This window comes from Lynx canadensis, chromosome B1, assembly GCF_007474595.2.
Source record: "Lynx canadensis isolate LIC74 chromosome B1, mLynCan4.pri.v2, whole genome shotgun sequence".
In the NCBI taxonomy this organism is placed as follows: domain Eukaryota; kingdom Metazoa; phylum Chordata; class Mammalia; order Carnivora; family Felidae; genus Lynx; species Lynx canadensis.
Window position 1 is genome coordinate 28,538,194 of NC_044306.2, and position 21,392 is coordinate 28,559,585.

The window sequence follows — 21,392 nt, forward strand, 5'->3', positions numbered from 1 at the left end:
ACAGATCATTTGAAATTTATTTAAAATTTAAGTAGTAAAAGTTTGAAAGGGATGTAAAGTGACTAAGGTGATGTGGAGATAGGATAAAGAAGTTCTTTTGTTGGAACTCACTTACAGAAAGAAAAGGAAAATGTGAGCCCTGCTTTGTGGTTTGAAAAGTGATGTTGATTGTTTTTTTCCAGAGGAAGAAATGCTATCTAGTGATGTGAAGAAACAACTGATTTCAGTATCTGAGGATATGATGGATCTGGCTAAGCGTCTTCCTGACACTTTGAAAAAATTGGAAGATCCACAGAGGTTAAATATTACCTGTTTTTACCAATTGTGTTTGTTCTTACTGTACATTCCTATTTATAAAGAATTACTTTTCATTAAGGTAGATTCATAGCAATTTGCTTGATTCATAGAAATATACATGGACTGATGTGTAAATTTGAGAAATACCTTTCCAGTTGTTACATTGCAGATCAAAAGCTTAAGGCTTTTCTGTCTGCTCTGTAGGATGTTTTATGAAACAAAGTAAAATAAAATTCAGAAGTTCACAGGAAAATATTTTAGATTCAATGTTGTCTTTTTCTTTTGTTTATGGGCATCTCTCATTTAATTATATTTACAGTTTGGTCACCTAAAATGTATAAATAAAAACACTTTTTATATTTAGTAGCTTCATTTTTCTGGTTTTTTTAATCTGATTATTAAATAGGAATTCTACCTAATCAGGACACTGTTAGAACAAGAGGCATTCAGATTTTAAATGTAATTTTATAGCTAAAGCCCTAGATAATTTGAGATATTTGGATTAATAGAGGTTGGATTACTGGTGCCTTGTAGCTGACTCTTTCAGGGACTAGGCCTTGCAGGAGCCTTAATTGCTGAATGACTTCCTCTAAAATCAGGAATACTCTTGAACATGGAATGATTACAATGTAGTAATATAATATTGAGGCAAAAATACTTTGTAGGAATGTCAGCAGTTTGTTGAAATAGAATTCTGATTTTGACAAAATGCAATGTTCATGTATTTTTGGGGGATGAGATTTGTGATATATGTTGACTGTGATATTTCAAAATATGATACAGAGAATCAGATCTTTTTCAAAGTCCTTTTTCCCCCTAGTTTGTTTTAGTGGTTTTTATGTAACAGAATTTCTGAAAGACTGACTGTCAAATGGGGACAGGTACCAGTAGAGCCATTTCATATTCAATTTTACATTTTTCCCTCCATGAAAGAAAAATAATCACTGTTTACATGGTATTTACATGTATTCCAGATTTTTGTTCCAGCAGTTAGACTGTCTATTAAATGTAGATTATGTCTCATTAATGCTTTGCTTTGTAATAACAAAGCTATATAAGTGTTGTTAAAACTTGAGAATAGGAAATACTGGATTCATCTTTAGTAAAGAAAGATCTTGTCAAGTTTCAGTGTCAAACAAGGACTAGTTAAATTTCTTATTTCAGATTCTTTGTGAGAAGTCTGCATAATACCTAACTTACCAAATTACACATTAGAACCAAGGGGGAGCAAAAAAGGCCTCTGAATGCCAAAATACATGCCCTAAGCATGAATTCAAACTCACTGAAGTACATAGTGGATGAAACCCATTCAGAACCTATTTGCTTTTTGTTTATAGATACAGTTTGATAAGCTTGGATATCCAGTTAAAGTGAAAACCAGGCATGGATAAGGAAGGGTGTGCACATGACCACACCTGGAAGTTAAAGGTGGCAATCTGTGAAAGAGTGGAAAAAACTATAAAAATTAGAAATGAGAACTTTAAAAGTAGAGTCAATTGAGGTCTGTTAGAGAAGGGGACAGTTTTATGCTTCAGTGAACCTGGAAGGTATTGGATTGTACAATACTTCTTAGCTGTTGATTTAAATTCATTGTACATCTCTTGTATTGCTGTCCTGTCCTTGGCATTCTTTTGGGTGCTGATGCTTTCTGTAGGCTACTAATGTGCATAATAACAATTCCAAGAGAGAAGGAAAAGTATATTATGCCTTACTGAAGAAGATAGCCTTTGATATTTATTAGAGTAAATAGTTACCTCACGTGAGGCATGTCATCCTCTGATGTTAGCACGGAATAAATAAGCTCTTACAGTCTTGTCAATCTGTATGTCACTGTTGCTGTATTTATATGTTACAACATTACCATGCATTTAACAACTTAATGATGTCACATATCTGTTTCTCCTAAACTATTTATGTGTGGTTCTTATATTTGAATACCTAAGTATAATGCTAACTGTTCTCCATAAGATTTGAACAATTTTAGAATGTTAGAATTAGTGAGTTTTTAGGTTTTGAATTTAATTTCGATTTTGTTTGTATTGATGTAGATTTGTCAACTTAAGCTTGAGCCCAACTTTGGTGCTATTTTTAGCATGGGAAAAAATCATGAAACAACTCAGCATTTTTGATAGTTTATTCCCATAAATGATCAAATTTTTATTCGAATCATCAATATAAAACTTTAAAAGTCATGTCAGATTTTATTATTAATTTCAATACAGAAGAATTAGAAGAGCTAAACAAAATTGTTAACTAAATAGTAAAAATGTCTCTTTGCTTATCATATTCTCTTTTTTCCCTCTAACTTCCACTTTTATGAAGTAACTAAAAATTGTTTTAATAAACCCTATTACCAACAGACAAGATAGTGTGTCTCATTTTACACGCTAGGGGATCCTGGGTGACTTGGTTGGTTAAGCATCCAACTTTGGCTCAGGTCATAATCTCACGGTTCGTGAGTTTGAGCCCTGTGTTGGGCTCTATGCTGACAGCTCAGAGCCTGGAGCCTACTTTGGATTTTGTGTTTCCCTCTCCTTCTCTCTGCCCCTCCTCTGCTCACACTTGCTTTCTCTCTCTCTCTCTCTCTCTCTCTCTCTCAAAAATAAACATTAAAAAAAAATTTACACTCTAGCTGTGGTTTCCCTTTGCAGGTTTGGTTATAAATAGATGTTTAAAGTCACTTAGTTAAAATGCTATTATTAGCAACTATAATTAACGAGTTAAGAAATTCTTATCATGGGGCACCTGGATGGTTCGGTTGGTTAAGTGTCCAACTCTTGGTTTCAGCTCAGGTCATGATCTCCTGGTTCATGAGTTCAAGCCCCCATCAGGTCCATGCTGGTGGTGTGGAGTCTGCTTGGGATTCTCTCTCTCTCTCCTTCTCTCTGTCTCTCCCCTGCTCATGCTCTCTCTCAAAATAAATAAACTTAAAAAAAATTCATATCATATTTATTCACATACAGCCTCTCCATATTTTCTTATTGGTCCACTGATGGGAAGTTTTTTTCTTATTCCAAAGAATATATTCTAGTTTTGTGATTATTGACTATGCTAAACAGCATCATTTTTGAATTATAACATAAACACTCTTATGTGTTACAGTTGGGACTAGTAATTGATCAGCAAATTGAAAAAGTTAGTTAAAATGTAGGATCATAAAAATTTTCTTTTAACATATTAGTATATATTTGTTTCTCAGTCTTTTTATATTTATCATGGCTTTTTCATTAAATATAGGACTGCTCTTTGGAGTTTCTTTTTTAACTCATGCCCGTTGTGTATCATTTGCAATTTCTAGTTTTAGTTTCTTTTTTTTTTTTTTAAATTTTTTTTTCTTTTTTTTTCAACGTTTATTTATTTTTGGGACAGAGAGAGACAGAGCATGAACAGGGGAGGGGCAGAGAGAGAGGGAGACACAGAATCGGAAACAGGCTCCAGGCTCTGAGCCATCAGCCCAGAGCCTGACGCGGGGCTCGAACTCACGGACCGCGAGATCGTGACCTGGCTGAAGTCGGACGCTTAACCGACTGCGCCACCCAGGCGCCCCTAGTTTTAGTTTCTTTAAAATTAGGAGTGAAAACTTAAGACACTTGAAACAATCTGAATGCAGAGTCCTAGGAGTTTTTAAGATTTTTCCTCCAAACTTTTTTGGTTGTTTTGACTATAGTTAATGAGAACTTTTTTTATAAAAAAGGAAATTTGCTGAGTCTTTCAGCATGTTCAACTTAAAACAAATTTTTTTTTGGTGGTCATATATCATCGATTTGACTTACATTTAAATTAATTGCCACAAAAAGTGTAACTGGCATAAATAATTAGTTTGGGACTAAACGCTACTGACACTAGTAAGCCTATAAGTCAACAAGCATATTAGCATATATGCTTAGTACGTGTACAAGTTAAATACAGAAGTGTCTTACAGTACTAGAGAGTAACCCACAGGCATAAGCATATAGTGGTTATTAGGGAATGAAGAATAATTTTAATCCAATTTGTCTTTTAAGTGAAGGTCAGGCTAGAAAGCTTGTACTTACTAAAAAGCATTATGACTTGTGTTCATAGTTATTGCAGTTAAAGTTGAATTACCCTTTCTTAATTTTTTTTAGGATTTCTACACTATTAAATGATATTTCAGAAAATCTGTATTCATGGAGGAAGACGATATTTGGTTCAACTGAGACTGAACTGAGGCCCAGTGCTAATTTTCACTTACCACCATTGGAAAATCCAACTGCTGATGGAGTACAACAGAAACAAATTAGAGAACATGAAAGTTTTACTAAAGTTACAGATGAGACGTGGGACACAACACTTGATATAATTAAACATGATGAGGAAAATGTACTTGGAAATGAAGTAAAACAAAGAGAAGATGAGCTTGAAGATGTATTAGAAGAAGACCATAAGTTGAGAGAGAACACAGAAAGAATTTGTTTGCACTCATTAGATATTACAGAATATGAACTACAGATTTTGGAGCAGCAGGCTCAGGAAAAAGTTCTTAGTGATGTTACTTGCAAATCTCCTGAGGTACTAAAAAAAAAAAGAGAAAACAATTTTCATTCACTACTAGGGGTTTGCTGATGTTTTTCTGTAAAAGGGCAGATAGTGAACATTTTAGGCTTTGCAGACCACACGGTTCCTGTTGTAACTGTTCAGTTCTGCCAATTTAATGTGAGAGCAACTATAGACAAATGTAAACAAATGAGCTTGTTTGCATTCAAGTAAAACTTTACTAACAAAAACAAAAAGTGGGCTGAATTTGACACGTGAGCTCTAGTTTGCTGCTTTGACTGAGTCTAATAAGCAGCAACTTACGGTCTTACAAGGAAAAGATTTTAAAGTGTCAGTACACATTCATTGTACTTTGCTATTTTAACATTTCTCCTGATTTTTATATAATAGATAACTCTGGGTTTCTTTCTTTTTTCTTTTTTCTTTTTTTTTGTGGATTTCCTATATACCTACTAGTGTTTACTCTTCCAAATTTGCTTTGGAAGTAGTTTTATTTCCTCATACAGATTTTCTTTACTTGCTGTTGTAAGAGGGTTTCTAACAAACTGATATTTTTGCCTGACACTACCCTTTCCTGGCATCCAGAGAGTCTTGACCTGTTTTTTTCTTAATTGTTGTTAAACTTCTATATTCTCTGTCAATTTCATGTTTAGATTTCTTATTATGTTCTGATTTTATTAGTTTAATTTGTGAGGTAATGTTTTTCTCCTGGCTGAGTTAAGGATATTTTTTGAAATAATGAGGTTGTATTAGAAAAATCTTTGTGTTTCTTTTATTGTAAAGACAAACCATAAAAAGAGACATCATATAGCCTATACTTTTGTCTCATTTGTTTTTCCTTAGTTTAGAAAATTACCTATGATGTCCATATTTGGCAGAATTTTATGCATTTTATTTTGCAATAATGAAGTTTTACGTTTTTAAAATTAAATTTGAAAGTCATATAATAAGGTTATTTCCCTTTTCAGTTTTCTAGTGGCAATCAAAATCTTAGTATTTGAGAAATTCTCTGTTTGGTAACTATATTAGTAATCACTTCTACCTACATATTAATGCGTTTTATTTTGGGTGGCTCAGTCGGTTAAGCGTCCGACTTCAGCTCAGGTCACGATCTCACAGTCTGTGAGTTCGAGCCCCACGTCAGGCTCTGGGCTGATGGCTCAGAGCCTGGAGCCTGCTTCTGATTCTGTGTCTCCCTCTCTCTCTCTGCCCCTCCCCCGTTCATGCTCTGTCTCTCTCTCTCTCGCAAAAATAAAAAAATAAACGTTAAAAAAAAGAAAATTTAAAATGATTTTCAAGGGGCATCTGGGTGGCTCAGTTGGTTAAGTGTCCAACTCTTGATTTCAGCACAGGTTGTGATCTCATGGTTGTGAGATCAAACCTGGCGTGAGACTCTGCACTGGGCATGGAGACTGCTTAAGATTCTCTGTCTTCCTCTCCCTCTGTCCCTGCCCTTTTCATGTGCATGCACGTGCTTGCTGTCTCTCTCAAAAAATAAAAATAAAAAAAAAATTTAAAAAGTAAAAAAAGATTTTCAAGCTATTTTCACCCCAACCACTTGTAAAACATATTTCCCTTTTAGGAAATATCTTTTGCTAATGGCTACATCAACCTTTTACCTTTTGGAAATTTCATATTAGGTATACATTTTAAGATGATAGGTTTCATAAAATGATATAGAATGATCAAAATTTAATGATCTCACTGCCATCTTTTACCCCAATTATTGCCATTCTTATTGTGTAATAACCATTAGCAATTTTTTTCTTTATTCATTAAAGATCCTATTTAAAAGTGTAAAATAATAGTAAAAGAATTTTTTTCTCTTTCTATAAAACTTACTTTAAAATCCTTTTTGAAGGCTTAATTTTTGCAGGTTAATTATGGCTAGACTTCCCTTTCCTACTTTCAGTTTAAAGATTGGACTTTTTTTGGGTCCTTCTGCATTTTTTTTGTGCAGGTTCCCATGCTGTTGGACCCTTGCTTCCTGGGGATTGCCAAATTGTAAAGTTTCCTCATATCCGAACCTTTGCAATATCTGAATAAATAACATATCTGATACAGTTTTTCAAATATGTGTAGGTACTGTTTGTAAAAGTGATTAATCTAAAGGTATTATTACAGTCATAGCAGCTTTTTTGTGAGCTCCTAAAATCAGTAGATATAAAAGAACACCTGTTGTTCCTGGAATGGAATGGGAATGGGAAGGGAATGGAATGGAATGGAATGGAATTTTTCAACATTGTAAGGAGGTTCTTGTACTCAAGTCGGGAAACACAGTTTGATATTGTTTAACCATTGTCGAACTTGTCACTTTGTACTCACTTTTAGCTTGTGGGGGGTTTTATTTCAAGTCAGTCTGTCTTGTCTATCTTTCCAGTTACATTTCCTTCATTCTCCTTTTCTTTGGTTCTTTGTTTCTTTGCATCTATTTATTCCTCCCTCTTTCTCTTCTTCCTTACCACCCTCTCTCCCTTTCTATCTCTGTGTCATATAAACATATAAATATGTATTATAAATTTATCTACTGGAGAAGAGAAAGTTGTCTAAAGATATCTAATGCATAGTAACTTTATTTTGTAGAAAACAGGGTATTGAGTCAATTACATTGGAAAATTAATGTTTGAAATACTATTTTTTAAAGGATTTATTTTCCAAGGATAATGAAGAGGATGTATCTTATGTAATTGAAAGTGATGAAGATTTAGAACTAGAGATGATTAAGGTATGTTTGAAATTATGGAAATTTGCTTCCAGTTCCTTAAAAAGTGAATTTAATTAAGTAAAATATTACCTAATTCTAAATGTCCTCCCACAGTGTGATTACTGTCAATTACATAATCATTAGATTTTGTTTTTGTTTTTGTTTTTTAATTTTTTTTTTAACATTTATTTATTTATTATTGAGAGACAGAGAGACAGCGTGAGCGGGGAAGGGGCAGAGAGAGAGGGAGACACAGAATCGGAGGCAGGTTCCAGGCTCTGAGCTGTCAGCACAGAGCCTGATGCGGGGCTCGAACTCACAGATCACAAGATCATGACCTGAGCTGAAGTCAGACACTTAACCGACTGAGCCACCCAGGCGCCCCTAGATTTTGTTTTCCATTTCATATTTCTTTACATCTTTATAATGTTTTAGTAGTACACTAATTTTTACATATTAGAAAACATATTTCTCCCAGGTCACTTCTTTTAAATCTTTTCCTGGAAAATGGGTAGCAATTTTGCCCTCTGCTATTGAAATAGGTTTCTTTTTCTTCCCATCTATGTGTATCCCCTTTGATTTGGAAGCTTTGTTGTTATACATTCAGTATTGTTCTTCACTTGCTTTGAAAAAGTCTTATTTACTATGGATATAGTTATTATATATAATTTTGTAATGTTTTAAGTTGTTTCATCTACCCCTATCTTATTATCACAGTTGAAAATACTATTTTATAAGTCTGTTTTCCATCATTTCACCCAACCTCCAGTTTCTTTGTCAGGTATGAACTAGGGATGGACAATAAGAAAGCAAAGCTTAAATTTATCCAAATTAATTGAAAATGAAGAAAAACACAGAAGTTCATCATAATGTGTACCTTTTATTCCTCATCTTTAAGATGATGTGATTTTTTTTCTTTCTAATGAAATGAGTTTAGGGTCCTGATTCTTTAGTTTTGAGCCAGAGTAGTGGGTAGTGACTGGGAATGTGGATTCTGAATTAATTAATTAATTAATTATTTTTGGATTCTGAATTTAGATGTGGGTTCGAATCCCAGCTTCTGCATTTATTTGCTGTGTGACTTTGGGCAAGTTTCCTAGTCTTTTTGGTACTCAGTTAACAGCTGTAACTATTATTTAAGGTGTCATTTGTGAAGAGCTTAGTACAGAGCCTGACATTTCTTAAGTGTTTAATAAATATTAGCTAATAGCAATAATAGAATGTAAATACTAAATCGTACTCCTTTATTGATTAACCATTTCTCTGCGGAATGCTGTTCAAGTAGTGCATTTGGAGGACACTTGCAGACTTCCACAATCTTACATTGTATATTGAACCTCTTAGAAGGCAGTCTGGATGCACATATGAGAGAACTTTATTTTCAGAATGCTTCTCTAAGCATATTTGTTGACTTGAATGAAGAATCGGGAACAGAATCACTCTTTCTTTTCCAGGCCTGAAATGAATACACTTTTAAAAAAGCTATTAAACGGGGTGCCTGGGTGGCTCAGTCGGTTAAGCGGCCAACTTCGGCTCAGGTCATGATCTCGCGGTCTGTGAGTTCGAGCCCCACGTCGGGCTCTGTGCTGACAGCTCGGAGCCTGGAGCATGTTTCGGATTCTTTGTCTCCCTCTCTCTGACCCTCCCCTGTTCATGCTCTGTCTCTCTCTGTCTCAAAAATAAATAAACATTAAAAAAAAAATTAAAAAAAAAAGCTATTAAAGTCAAATATATTAAGTGGACAGTTTAATAAAAAGAGAAAATGATAACTGTGGTTTAACAATTCTTCCTGTCACTTCTCAGTAAAAAACAAACAAAAAAACAACAAAAAAAACCCATATAGATGAAACAATTTTGAAATATCCTAACATTCTCTAAATAGATAATCTTCATTTAGGGGAGAAAATCCAATATTGTCAAGCCAAAATAAAGAGTAGCTTTATTTCACATTTGTAATATTCCTTTCCTAAAATTATTACAATATTTTATTGTTGTTTTCACAATTCACATAAACACATTCACATAATTCACAAAAAATACATTTATTATTTGTTTATTGTTTAAATGTTATGCTGACACATGATATGGAGAAACTCATAAAATAATAGTCAAACCTGCATTTACCTCTTGGCAATTGAAAACATTGAAGTATGATAAAGGAAAAAAAGTTTAAAGTTTTTTTTAAACTTCGTTTATTTATTTTGAGAGAGAGAGAGGGAGAGAGAATCCCAAGTATGAAGCCTGGGATCCCACAAACCATGAGATCATGGCCAGGGCCAAAATCAAGAGTTGTTTGCTTAACCAACTGAGCCACCCAGGCGCCCCAAGAAGAAAAGTTAAAAAAAAATTTTTTTTTTTTAATGTTTATTTATTTTTGAGACAGAGACAGAGCATGAATGGGGGAGGGTCAGAGAGAGGGAGACACAGGATCTGAAGCGGGCTCCAGGCTCTGAGCTGTCAGCACAGAGCCCGGCGTGGGGCTTAAACTCCCGGACCATGAGATCATGACCTGAGCCAAAGTTGGCCGCTTAACGGACTGAGCCACCAGGCGCCCCCAAGAAGAAAAGTTTTAAATTCAAATTTTATTCAAATTTTGGTAACTTTCCCCATAGGCAGTTCATTATATGCTATTAATGAACCCTGTTTATGCTGGAAGTATTCCATCTTTGGCCTTGTGCCTTACAAACCACTCTTGAGTACATATTTAAACCAGAGCACACATGTTCTTTTGTGAGAGTGGTTGCACATCTGTTAGCTTTGAACAAAATTGTAGGTTCTGTTAATAATACTCCTTTTGTGTTTGGTGAAAAAGATACGACACTGTCAATGGTTTTGCTTCTAAGGTTTCTTTTAAACTTCCAGTCTTTAGAAAATCTAAATAGTGGCACGGCAGATTCAATTCATTCAAAAGGCATAAAAATGGACAGAAATCTGGATGTTCCTTTTGAAGATGATGAAGATGAGTTTGAAACTATTAAAGAAGAAGGAGATGATGAAGGTATGTGCTGTAATATGTTTGCAGTGACTCACCTCTGGTATCTACCGCTGACTTTAATTTAGGGTCCAGTTTTTAAACACTTTGGAGGCAAGAATTTTGTGGCATATAATTAATAAGGTCCTAAAACCTTGTTATTAAGTCCCTTAGTGCTTTGGTCTTTATAAAGCATAATTCTTACTTTTAACAAAAGTGTCATAATAGAAATGTTGTGTTATTTGGCGCATATGGTAATATATACATATATATATTATATATTCAAGAAATATATTTTATATTCAAAAAATTAATAGGAAATAATTAATAAGAATCCTTAATTACTTATATTAAACATTATCGTTAAAGACATAGATATAGTTTCTGTTCTTCAGGAATTTATTACTTAAAGCAAGTGGCACAATGTCAGACTGCAAAACAGACTAATTTTCATACTGTGTATGCCAACTATCATAAGGACTCCATGAAATGACCTCCTGTTATTCAAGCGTTAAGTAGCAGAATTCATTATGGCAAACCATGGGGTCTTCTCGTGAAGTAGAACACTCTCTAGAGTTAGATTCATCAATGTTATAATGTAGGAAAATTAACATAAATATTGTAGGTGGAAAGTATATGAAGATGGTAAAGAAAGTTTGTTTTCTTATATTAAATCAAGGCATAGTATCTTCAAATCAATTTAGTTCTCTGTTTGGAATTGTTAAAGCTGAGAAGTATAATAAGTTTTCATTTGTTTATAGGTAAATGGTCTTGATACTTTGCTCTTCTTGGCCACTCATGAACTGTTCAACCTGAGTAGAAAATAAAAATCAGTTGAGTAAAAGTTAATGTAACTCCACTCTGCTAGGCAGTTAGAATTTTGGCCAAAGATTTGGTGGAGTGGTAACTAAAATAAGATTTAATTTTATCTCTGGATTTTATTTGTGACCATTTATTTTTAAAAAAATTTTTTTTTCAACGTTTATTTATTTTTGGGACAGAGAGAGACAGAGCATGAATGGGGGAGGGGCAGCGAGAGAGGGAGACACAGAATCGGAAACAGGCTCCAGGCTCTGAGCCATCAGCCCAGAGCCCGACGCGGGGCTCGAACTCACGGACCGCGAGATCGTGACCTGGCTGAAGTCGGACGCTTAACCGACTGCGCCACCCAGGCGCCCCTATTTGTGACCATTTAATTTCTGATTACTATTAATTGAAAGTTGGTTGTATTATACATTTGCGTTGGTATATTGCTTGCCCGTGGCTGGGTCTACATGTTACGTTTTAGAACTGTAGCAAATTCCAAAACATTGTTTTCTTATAGTGTTGGCAAAATATGAACCACTTTGTAGTAGAACAACACAGTTCTAATCCTTGGTATTAGGTAATAATCAAAGTGTGTAACTGGAGTCATGACTAGTATCCAGAGGGCCAAATTAGTTGGATTTAAAAGACAGGAAACCGTAATCTTTGTTATTTATCACGGTATTCTTTAAAAAAAAACATTTTTTGAGAGAGAGAGAGAGAGAGTGCACAGGGGAGGGGTAGAGAGTGAGGGAGAAACACAGAATCCAAAGCAGGCTCCAGGCTGTGTCAGCATAGAGCCTGATGCATGGCTCAAACTCAACTGTGAGATCATGACCTGAGCCAAAGTCAGACGCCTAACTGACCGAGCCACCCACGCGCCTCTCACCAAATTCTTTAAAAGAAGCCAATGAAATAAAAATTTTTATTCCCTATCACTTATATTTTAACGTAAATGCCATTTTACTTTTATTTTAAGACCATTCATTACCAGGACCTAATGAAATGCAAATTAATTTCCTCAAGAAGTACTTTGGCCATTCAAGTTTTAAACCGTGAGTATAATCTCTCCTAATTAAATTGCATATTCATAATTTTTTACACAAAGGAAAAATGGCAAATAGTCCATCCGTATAATAGTAATAGCACAACTTCACTGTAGTTTGTATATTCCACACTATATTTCCTGTGACTACAAAGTTATTTAAAAATAATATTTATATAAAATTCATATCTGCAAATTGTTTTTGTAAGAGAGGAAAATGGTTTTCTTTACCATAGAGAGTTCTGTGTAGAAACTAGTTTAAATACATCAATAAATTAATCTAATTTAACACTGACTTGTTTTTCATTAAATAAATATCTGTGTGTCTGTTTTGTACATCTTACTGTCCAAAGCATGCTGATATAATGGAAATTCATAAGACAACAGTTGGAAGAACAGTGATAATCTTACCAGTTTTAATGTATTCAAATGTATTTATGTCTAAGGGGCACATTTATAAGTATTAAAAGGAGATGAATAAAAATGAGATGAAGAACAAGTAAATTAATAAGAATGTAAAAATCTAGACTGGATTTTTCCTATTCTGGGAATTTAAAATTTAACCCATGGAGACATTTCTTTCCCTTTTTCTTTGATCTTAAATGTTTTTTTTATTAAACTATGTCCTACATACAGAAGAGTGCACATGAATGTACAGATGAATGAATTTTCACAAACTAGGCACCCTGTGTAACCAGCACTCACATAAGAAAAAATAGGTCATTATCAGCACATCAGAAGATCACCTTGCCTATTGATTTTTCCCTCAGTATTTTATTTAAAAATTTTCAAAGATAGTGTAAAGTTGAAAGAATTTTTTTTACTATGCATACCTGTATATTCAACATTTTACTATCCTTGCTTTATCATGTATTCATCTGTCACCTCTCTATCCATTCCTTAATCTATCCAATTTTAAAAATGCATTTCAAGGTAAATTGTGGACACCATTACACATCTCCTTAAGTACTTCAGCGTATAAATCATTAACTATAGCTATATATTTATGATTTATTTCTTTGATGTAAAATTTACATACGAGGAGATGGTCAAACCAACCTAAGCCTCTGGTCAAATATGGGACATTAAAGTCATTCCAGAAAGTTCCCTCATTTCCCTTCTCAGGCAGTCCTTGCCCCTGGAGCATTTCTTTTATTTATTTTAAATCACTGATGATTCTATTGGATTTCTGGTACGAAACTTAGAATTTATTTTATACTTTTGATATATGTAATGAAATTTAATGCATATACCAATTGAAACTCGTAATTGTGAAATCAGCTTGAATGGGAGCTTGATCACATGGGACTCTTTGTTTTAAAGTTCCAGGGTTTATACATTTTTTGTATTGAAGCTCAAAAATGTAGAACAAATTCTGTTGGAGGTAGCGAAAAAATTAAACAGGTTTCAACTTGTCCTTGGTTTTTTTGTTAGTAAAACAAAATAGCCTTTTGCTTTTTACCCTGCAGGGTTCAGTGGAAGGTGATTCATTCTGTACTGGAAGAAAGAAGAGATAATGTTGTTGTGATGGCAACTGGTAAGCTGTACTCAAGCAATAATGTAGTCCTCTAAAATATAAAACTTAAAGGTTTTCAAGGGTGTAATCTTTCACTGTACTCTCAAAATATAAATACAAATGCAAATGATTTAAAATTCAGAAGAGAGGGATCTGAGATTAGATGCTCAAATTTATGCACGAATTAGCTGTTAGGAGGATAAGAGGATAAAATGTTAGTGGTTCATCTCAGCCAACTATGTTGTAAGAAGAAATCAAAGTACCAAGTCTTTATTTTTGTTTCTATCAGTGTATTATTTTTATTTCCAGGATATGGAAAGAGTTTGTGCTTCCAGTTCCCACCTGTGTATGTAGGCAAGATTGGCCTTGTCATCTCTCCTCTTATTTCTTTGATGGAAGACCAAGTGCTCCAGCTTCAGTCAGTAATGTTTTCTTTTTCTTCCATGAAGGAAACATGTAATCTATCCTGTATGTTAAAATCTAGTTCCCAGTAACACATTTCTGTGAGTGTTGCTCTGTCTTTATTAGTGATACATGACCCTTTGGTGGAAGGACTTACCTTCTTTCTTGAGTTCTCTATAATCCAAGACTACCAGATGGCCCCAGTAAAAATTTGTGTAACGGCAAACTCTAAGCCAGTTTACATCCATATCTCAAAAGTCTTTTCTCTTTTGGTTACCCTTACTCTTTAGCTTGATATGAAGTGTATACATGGAAGTATAATTTTAAGTTACAGAAACATTTTAAACCTCTTTAACTTGAGCTTACAATCTTTTTGAAAAACCTGCCTTAACAACTTGCTTTGTCATATGGCCTTCGAAGGAATTTGTTTATTAAATCAGTGAGTTATAAAAAGAATGAAGATTGCAAAGAAGAGGATTGTTCATCATTGTTTCTTTATTCCTTAAGAATTAAGTTGATATTTGTAGTGTGTACATGACTCCAGAATATTTGTTTTTCTTCTTATAGAATGTCCAACATTCCAGCTTGTTTTCTGGGATCAGCACAGTCAAAAAATGTTCTAGAGGATATTAAATTGTGAGTAACTTATATGATTTCTGATTAGGTGGTTGTGTCTATGATATGTGAGAGAATTTTGTACACAAAAGATTTTTATTTAATTCATGGACAAATTGTTCCTGATTAAAAAATGTGCTTTGTTTTTTATAGCACATTTATAGAACTGATAATTAAAAAAATTTTTAAGACTTAAAAGAAATCTATTATTTTTAGTTCTTGGACTGTGAATTTAGCATTGTAGTCTTAGAATTGTAAAATTTTGGTTTTGAAAGTAGAAGTAGGAGAGTATGTATCTAGTTTTGTCTCATTTTTACAGACGAAGTTGAGGCCCAGAGCGAGTAATTTGCCTGAAGTCACTCAACGAATTCATGGCTGAGCATGGACTGGATTCTAAATCTCTTGCCCCACCAGTCCTATCATAGCATAATTTCTAACAAGGATAAAATCTCAGATACACACAAAAATATGTGTGTGTATGTATATTAACAATGTATATATCTTATTAATATACACACGTATACACATGTATTTACTGAGTTTTGATAAATGCATACAAATGTATAACCCAAACCCCTATCAAGATATAGAATGTTACTGTCACTCCAGAAAGTTCCTTCACGTCTCTTCCTATTCCATCTGTCGTTCTATCTCCATTCTAAAACGAACCACTAATTTTTTTCTACCATACTTTTGTCTGTTCTAGAACTTCATATAAATGGATTCATACAATAAAAACTTTTGTGTAAGACTTCTTTCATTCAGCAAAATGTTTTGAGAATCCTTCCTGTTGTTGCACATATCCATAATTTTTTTGATATATCAGAATGAAACGTCATCGTATGAAAAGACCACAGTTTGTTTTTTCATTTCCTCAGCAGTAGATGCCTAAGCTGTTTGTAGTTCAGGCTACTACTAATAAAGCTTCTGTGAACATTCCTATAAAATCTTTTTTAGAACATACGTTTTCTTTCTTTTAAACATTTTAAATTACCTTTATTGAGGTATAATTGCAATACAATAATTTTTACATACTTAAAATGTGTAATTTGGTGAGTTTGACGTATAAATACCGACAAAACCATCACTGCAATCCAGATGCTGACCCTTCATCCATCATCCTCAGTGTTTACTTACACCCTTTGTAATGCATTCCTTTCACTTATTCCTACCTTGTCTACCCCACTCACCAGGTAACTACTGATCTACTTTCTGCCACTCTAGATTAGCTTATGTCTTCTAAAATTGCACATGAACAGAACCAGTCATACAATATGTGCTCTTGTTTTGTCTGGTTTAAATCACACGGCATAATTACTTTGAGATTCATCCATGCTGTTACATGTATCAATAGTTCGTTCCAGTTTTATTGCTAACTAGATTACGTCATAAGGGTATTGTCATAATTTGTTTCATCTGTTCAACTGTTGATAGACATGGCATTGTTTCCAGTTTGGGGCTGTTACAAATAAAGCTGCTCTGAACATTTGTATGCAAGTCTTTGTATGGACATATGTTTTCATTTATGTGTTTATTGGTATGTGTTCATATGTGTTGATTGGTATAAACCAAGGAGTGGAATCACTGGATCATGTCGTGAATATATATTTAACTTTTTTTTCTGATTGAGGTAAATTTACATAATAGTCATCATTTTAACCATTTTATACAGTTCAGTGGCTTTTAGTACATCACAATGTTTTACAACCATCTAACCGTCTAATTCCAGAACATTTTCATCACTCCAAAAAAACCTCAGTATCCATTACGCAGTCACTCCCCAGTGTCCCCATCTCCCTCCCCCTTCAACCCCAACACCCTTTCAAACCACTAATCTACTTTCTGTTTCTATGATTTGCCTACTCTGGACATTTCATATAAATGGACTCCTACAGTATGTGGCCTTTTGTGTCTGGCTTCTTTCACTTAGCATTAGTTGTCAGTATTTTATTTCTTTTTATGGATGAATAATATTCCATTGTACAGACATAACATGCTTTGTTTAACCATTCATTAATGGTGGACATTTAGGTTGTTTCCACTTCTGGCTGTTATGAATAATTGTACTACAAACATTAGTGTGTAAGTTTTTATATGAAGATTGCTTTCATGCTTTTGTGTATATGCCTATTAGTGGAATTGCTGGGTCATAGGTAATTCTATGTTGACTTTTTAAGAAACTGCCAGACTTTGTTGAGAGTGCTTTGTACCATTTTATATTCCCACTGGCAAGGTCTGAGAGTTCTAATCCCTCCTCCTCTCTGCCGTTGCTTGGTATGGCCAGTCTTGATTTTAACCATTCTAATAAGATCTCAATGTGTTTTTAATTTGCATTTCTTTAATGACTACTGAATTTGAACATCTTTTCATGTCCTTTTTGGCCATCTGTAGATCTTCTTTTAGAAAGCATCTATTCACATCTTTTGCCCATTCTTTATCGTTGTCTTTTCCCTTACTGAGTTTTGGTAATCATTTATTTATTCTGAATACAAATTCTTTATTTGGTATATGCTTTGCCAACATTTCTAGTTTGTGACTTCTCTTGTCATTCTCTGAACTGTTCTTTTGAAGAGCAGCAGTTTTTCATTTTGAAGTCCAGCCTGTCAATTTGTTCTTTTATGGATTTTGCTTTTGGTGTGGAATCTAAGAAGCCTTTGCCTAACTCAGGATCACAGAGACTTTCTTTTATATTTTCTCCTAAAAGTGTTACAGTTTTAAGTTTTACATTTAGGTCTATAACCCATTTAATGTAAATTTTGTGTATTGTACCAGTTACTGATTACAACTTATTTTCTCTTAAGGATATCCAATTGGTTCCAGCTCTCTTTGTGGAAGATACTATCCTTTCTCTATTGAATTGCCTTTGTACCTTTGTCAAAAGCAAAATGACTACATACATGTGGGTCTTTTGCTACAGTCTTTGTTCCATCAATCTGTTTGCCTATCTGGATTGGTGTCTTCATTACTGTAGCTTTGTAATAAGCCTTGAAATCAGGTAGTGTAAGTCTTCTGATTTTGTTCTTTTATTTCAAAGTTTTCTGTCTTTTCTAGGTCCTTTGTATTTCCTTAAGTATTTCAGTATATGTACTGCCAAAGTGAACATTCCATAAGTATTTCAAAATTACCTTTTCAACTCAAATGCCAGTGGAATTTGATTGGATTTACCTTCAGTGTAGATTTGTGTTGAATTAGTTGTCTTTATAATTATTATTACTACATTACATTTAAGAAACTGAGGCACACTGAAGTTAAAATCACTTAGCTTGTAAGAAGTAGAATTGAGATTCAAACCTTGGGCAGGCTGACATCAGAACTTGTTATTTATACTGTTTTCCTATGTTAATTAGAATATTGAATTAATTTCATGAGATTAAAAGCATATCTATTTTGTTCCTAATTGTTTTGTTCCTAATTCCTAATAAAAGCACTATGCCTAGCACACAGTAGATGAAATGTTTTAAAGTCTTTTTATATAGGAAATTAAGTTTTCGTTCTATTTAACTTCATGTCTTCACTTAGTAGAATGAAAAGGAGACTCTATATATTTTAAATGCCCTAGACCTAAACTTTATTACAAACATTGTTTAGTTAGGATTCTGTCTGCCCAGAATAGAAAAAAGTCAAGCTAGCTTAAGCAAATAATGAATTTTATATTAAGGATATAGGAATGTCTCATGGGTCACACTGAACACGAATTAGCCAGCCGTTAGGAAGAGACTTTGAATTGGGTATCAAAAATACAATAAGGCTTTTTTTTATCCATGGCCTCTCTGTGTCTCCTCAATTCTTCTCTTGGAGGAGATAAGCATTTTCTGCTTTTCTAGTCATAAGGTAGAGAAGACTGCCCTGCAGCTCCTTTTTTTCACAAATTACGGGTCTTGTCATTTGCAGAGACTGACTGGTTGTTCTTGGTTGGAACTCCAAATTCTAGGACAGAGACCAGTTGATGTGACATTGATACAGTGCTGAACTCTGGCCCAAGAAGATATATTTAGGCAAGAGAGCAAAATACGTAGGAGAAACATGGGCACTATGGATTTAATCACGGGGAGGGAGTCGGTGGTAGGATAATGGGTTGTAATTCTCCAAGAAGGAGGATGGCATGTGGGTGGATTGCCAACACATAGAAGGTTTACCACAGGCTTAACTGTTTAACTCAAACACTATAGTTTTGGGGCTAAACTGCTGGAAATCAGGACCTGGCTTCTAATGTCACCTTAATGCTGAGGACTTCCTGAGTACTCTTTGCCACTGTTTATTTTGATGTGTTGAAGTAGAATCAGAGAACTAATACATGTGGATATATACACACACTTGTAATGTTCATTTAGTTTTGAGTGGTATAATGTATTATTTAAAAATTTATCAGGTATTATGGTTTTAAGTTGTAATTCATTGGATGATTGTTTTCTTCATTGTAGTATATTTCCTTTTCTATTTCTTTTTTTGTTTGTTTATTTTTCAGAGGCAAATATCAAATTGTGTATGTAACTCCAGAATTCTGTTCAGGTAACTTGAGCCTACTCCAGCAACTTGAGGCTAATATTGGTAAGTGGTATGATAGGATCTTTTTATAAGTGCTTATTTAATTGAGTTATCCTTTAAAGTTAAATATATGAATGGATATTGGATTTCACTTCTGTTAAAGTTTATTTCAAACATTATTTCCTCCAGGAAATCTCTGACTTTGCAACTTGGTGTCTTCCTTGTCTTATTCCAAGTACCTAAAATTCCTTCTGCCATAGAAATTAGGCTCCTGTATTATAATTGCCTGTTTATAGATCTCTTTTCTTCTGCTAGACTATAAACATTTTGGGGGCAAAAATGCCCTAGTGCAGTGCCTGGCACACAGTAGGAATTTAAATGTATTATTAAATAAATGTTGATTTTTAGATTCTGTGAAATTATAATTTCCTTTTTTTCATATTCTGAATCTGAATTAAATCAACATAGTTGTTCTCCACTCTTGTTCATGAGAATCACTTTTCAAACTTGAGAACAATGTAGTATCCTCCAAACCTGAAAATTCTGATTCAACATGCCTGTGGTGGGACCCTGGCCCCTGTGGTTTTTCATGAGTGATTCTGATTTGTAGTCAAGGTTGAAAACCACAGTAACTTTGATTATTTGCCACCAGCGAGTGTGATTTTAAAAAGTTAGATAGTAAGTCAGAGCTAATTTCCTAGAAAATGTAAATACAGAATTAGTCAACAGCTGGTGCCCTTTTTTTTTTTTTTTTTTTTTTGTACTTTAAAAATTTTTGTCTGCTTTTTTTTCCTTCTTGCTGGCTAGAATAAGCTATCCAAGAATTGCAATCATAGCGTAGCTCATCATGCAAACATTCAGCTCAACTAACCAGTCTTAGTTTTCTAATATTATTTGGTCTCACTGAATAATTATATATTAAAATAATTCTGGGTAGGTAAATTTTCAACATTGCAACATCTCATTTAATGGTTAGTAGCATATATTTCTACGAATGCATTTAATAATTTTTGTAACAACTTAATGAAAACAAATTTGTGTCTTTTTAGTATGTATTAAATACCAACAAAAGAATGAGGGCAGAAGTTAACATTTGATTAAATACGTTATCAAAGATATTATCAGTATCGTATCCCTTATTGGCATATTTTTGCCTTTCATGGAAGACAAATTTGGTGTGTCCTCTATTCAGTTGTGTGGAACTCTTAAGGATATTTCACTTCAGATTAAGCCTAAATACCCTAGGTGTAGGAATTTTATCGTTTTCTACCAAAAGCTGGATCTGTGTTCATGGGGAGCTGCATATGTTTTGTTCCATTTCAATATTTGCTTTGTTTCTGTGATGGAGTTAATTAGTTATTAGCTTAAAAATTTGCTTAGATCCTTTGACAACTAGTTCTGATTCTCTATTTTTATTTTTTTGTAATGGATTAAATTATGAACACTGCAGTCATTAGAGCAGAATACTCTGCATAGGATGGATGAAAATGCTCGTTTTGGTTGACTCTCAATGTTGAACAAAAGGGCATAAATTCTTTTTGAAAGATTTTTCTTTGGCTTTTGTTTGCAGGAAATTGTAAAATGCTTGCAAAAGTGAATCTGCTCAGAATTCTGTTTGTACAGTAGTCTGACATTTAGCTAATCAGATTTATGCTTTTTATGTTACATTATTTAAGTAGTATGCATGTGTAACAGAAGCAGCAAACATAATGTTATATGGAGACTCCTTAAAACCAAACACACTTGTAATTGTCTTTTGACTTTAGAAATAAGTCTTGAGTGACAGATAAGCCAAAATGAAATATGTATAGGACTTGGGCAGACACTTGGACTTGCAAATTTAAAGTAAAAATCGTTGGGGCGCCTGGATGGCTCAGTCAGTCAAGTGTCTGACTCTTGGTTTTGGCTCAGGTCATGATCTCATGGGCTGTGAGTTTGAGCCCCACATCGTGCTCAGCACTGCTGGTGTGGAGCCTGCTTGGGATTCTGTCTCCCTCTCTGTGACCCTCTCCCACTCTCTCTCTCTCTCTCTCTCTCT

The 21,392-nt window shown here is 34.0% G+C and overlaps 1 protein-coding gene across 5 annotated transcripts in view; it reads left to right on the top strand.

Moving 5' to 3' along the window:
* Positions 1 to 21,392, top strand: part of WRN (WRN RecQ like helicase) — a 152,466-nt gene that overhangs the window by 55,324 nt on the left and 75,750 nt on the right. For all 5 annotated transcript variants that reach the window (XM_030312307.2, XM_030312308.2, XM_030312309.1 and 2 more), the window contains 9 exons: positions 183 to 297; positions 4,404 to 4,827; positions 7,457 to 7,537; positions 10,379 to 10,514; positions 12,271 to 12,346; positions 13,806 to 13,873; positions 14,162 to 14,270; positions 14,822 to 14,890; positions 19,335 to 19,417. In XM_030312307.2, coding sequence (XP_030168167.1) covers positions 183 to 297; positions 4,404 to 4,827; positions 7,457 to 7,537; positions 10,379 to 10,514; positions 12,271 to 12,346; positions 13,806 to 13,873; positions 14,162 to 14,270; positions 14,822 to 14,890; positions 19,335 to 19,417 — 1,161 coding nt within the window. The remainder of the gene's footprint in view (positions 1 to 182; positions 298 to 4,403; positions 4,828 to 7,456; positions 7,538 to 10,378; positions 10,515 to 12,270; positions 12,347 to 13,805; positions 13,874 to 14,161; positions 14,271 to 14,821; positions 14,891 to 19,334; positions 19,418 to 21,392) is intronic.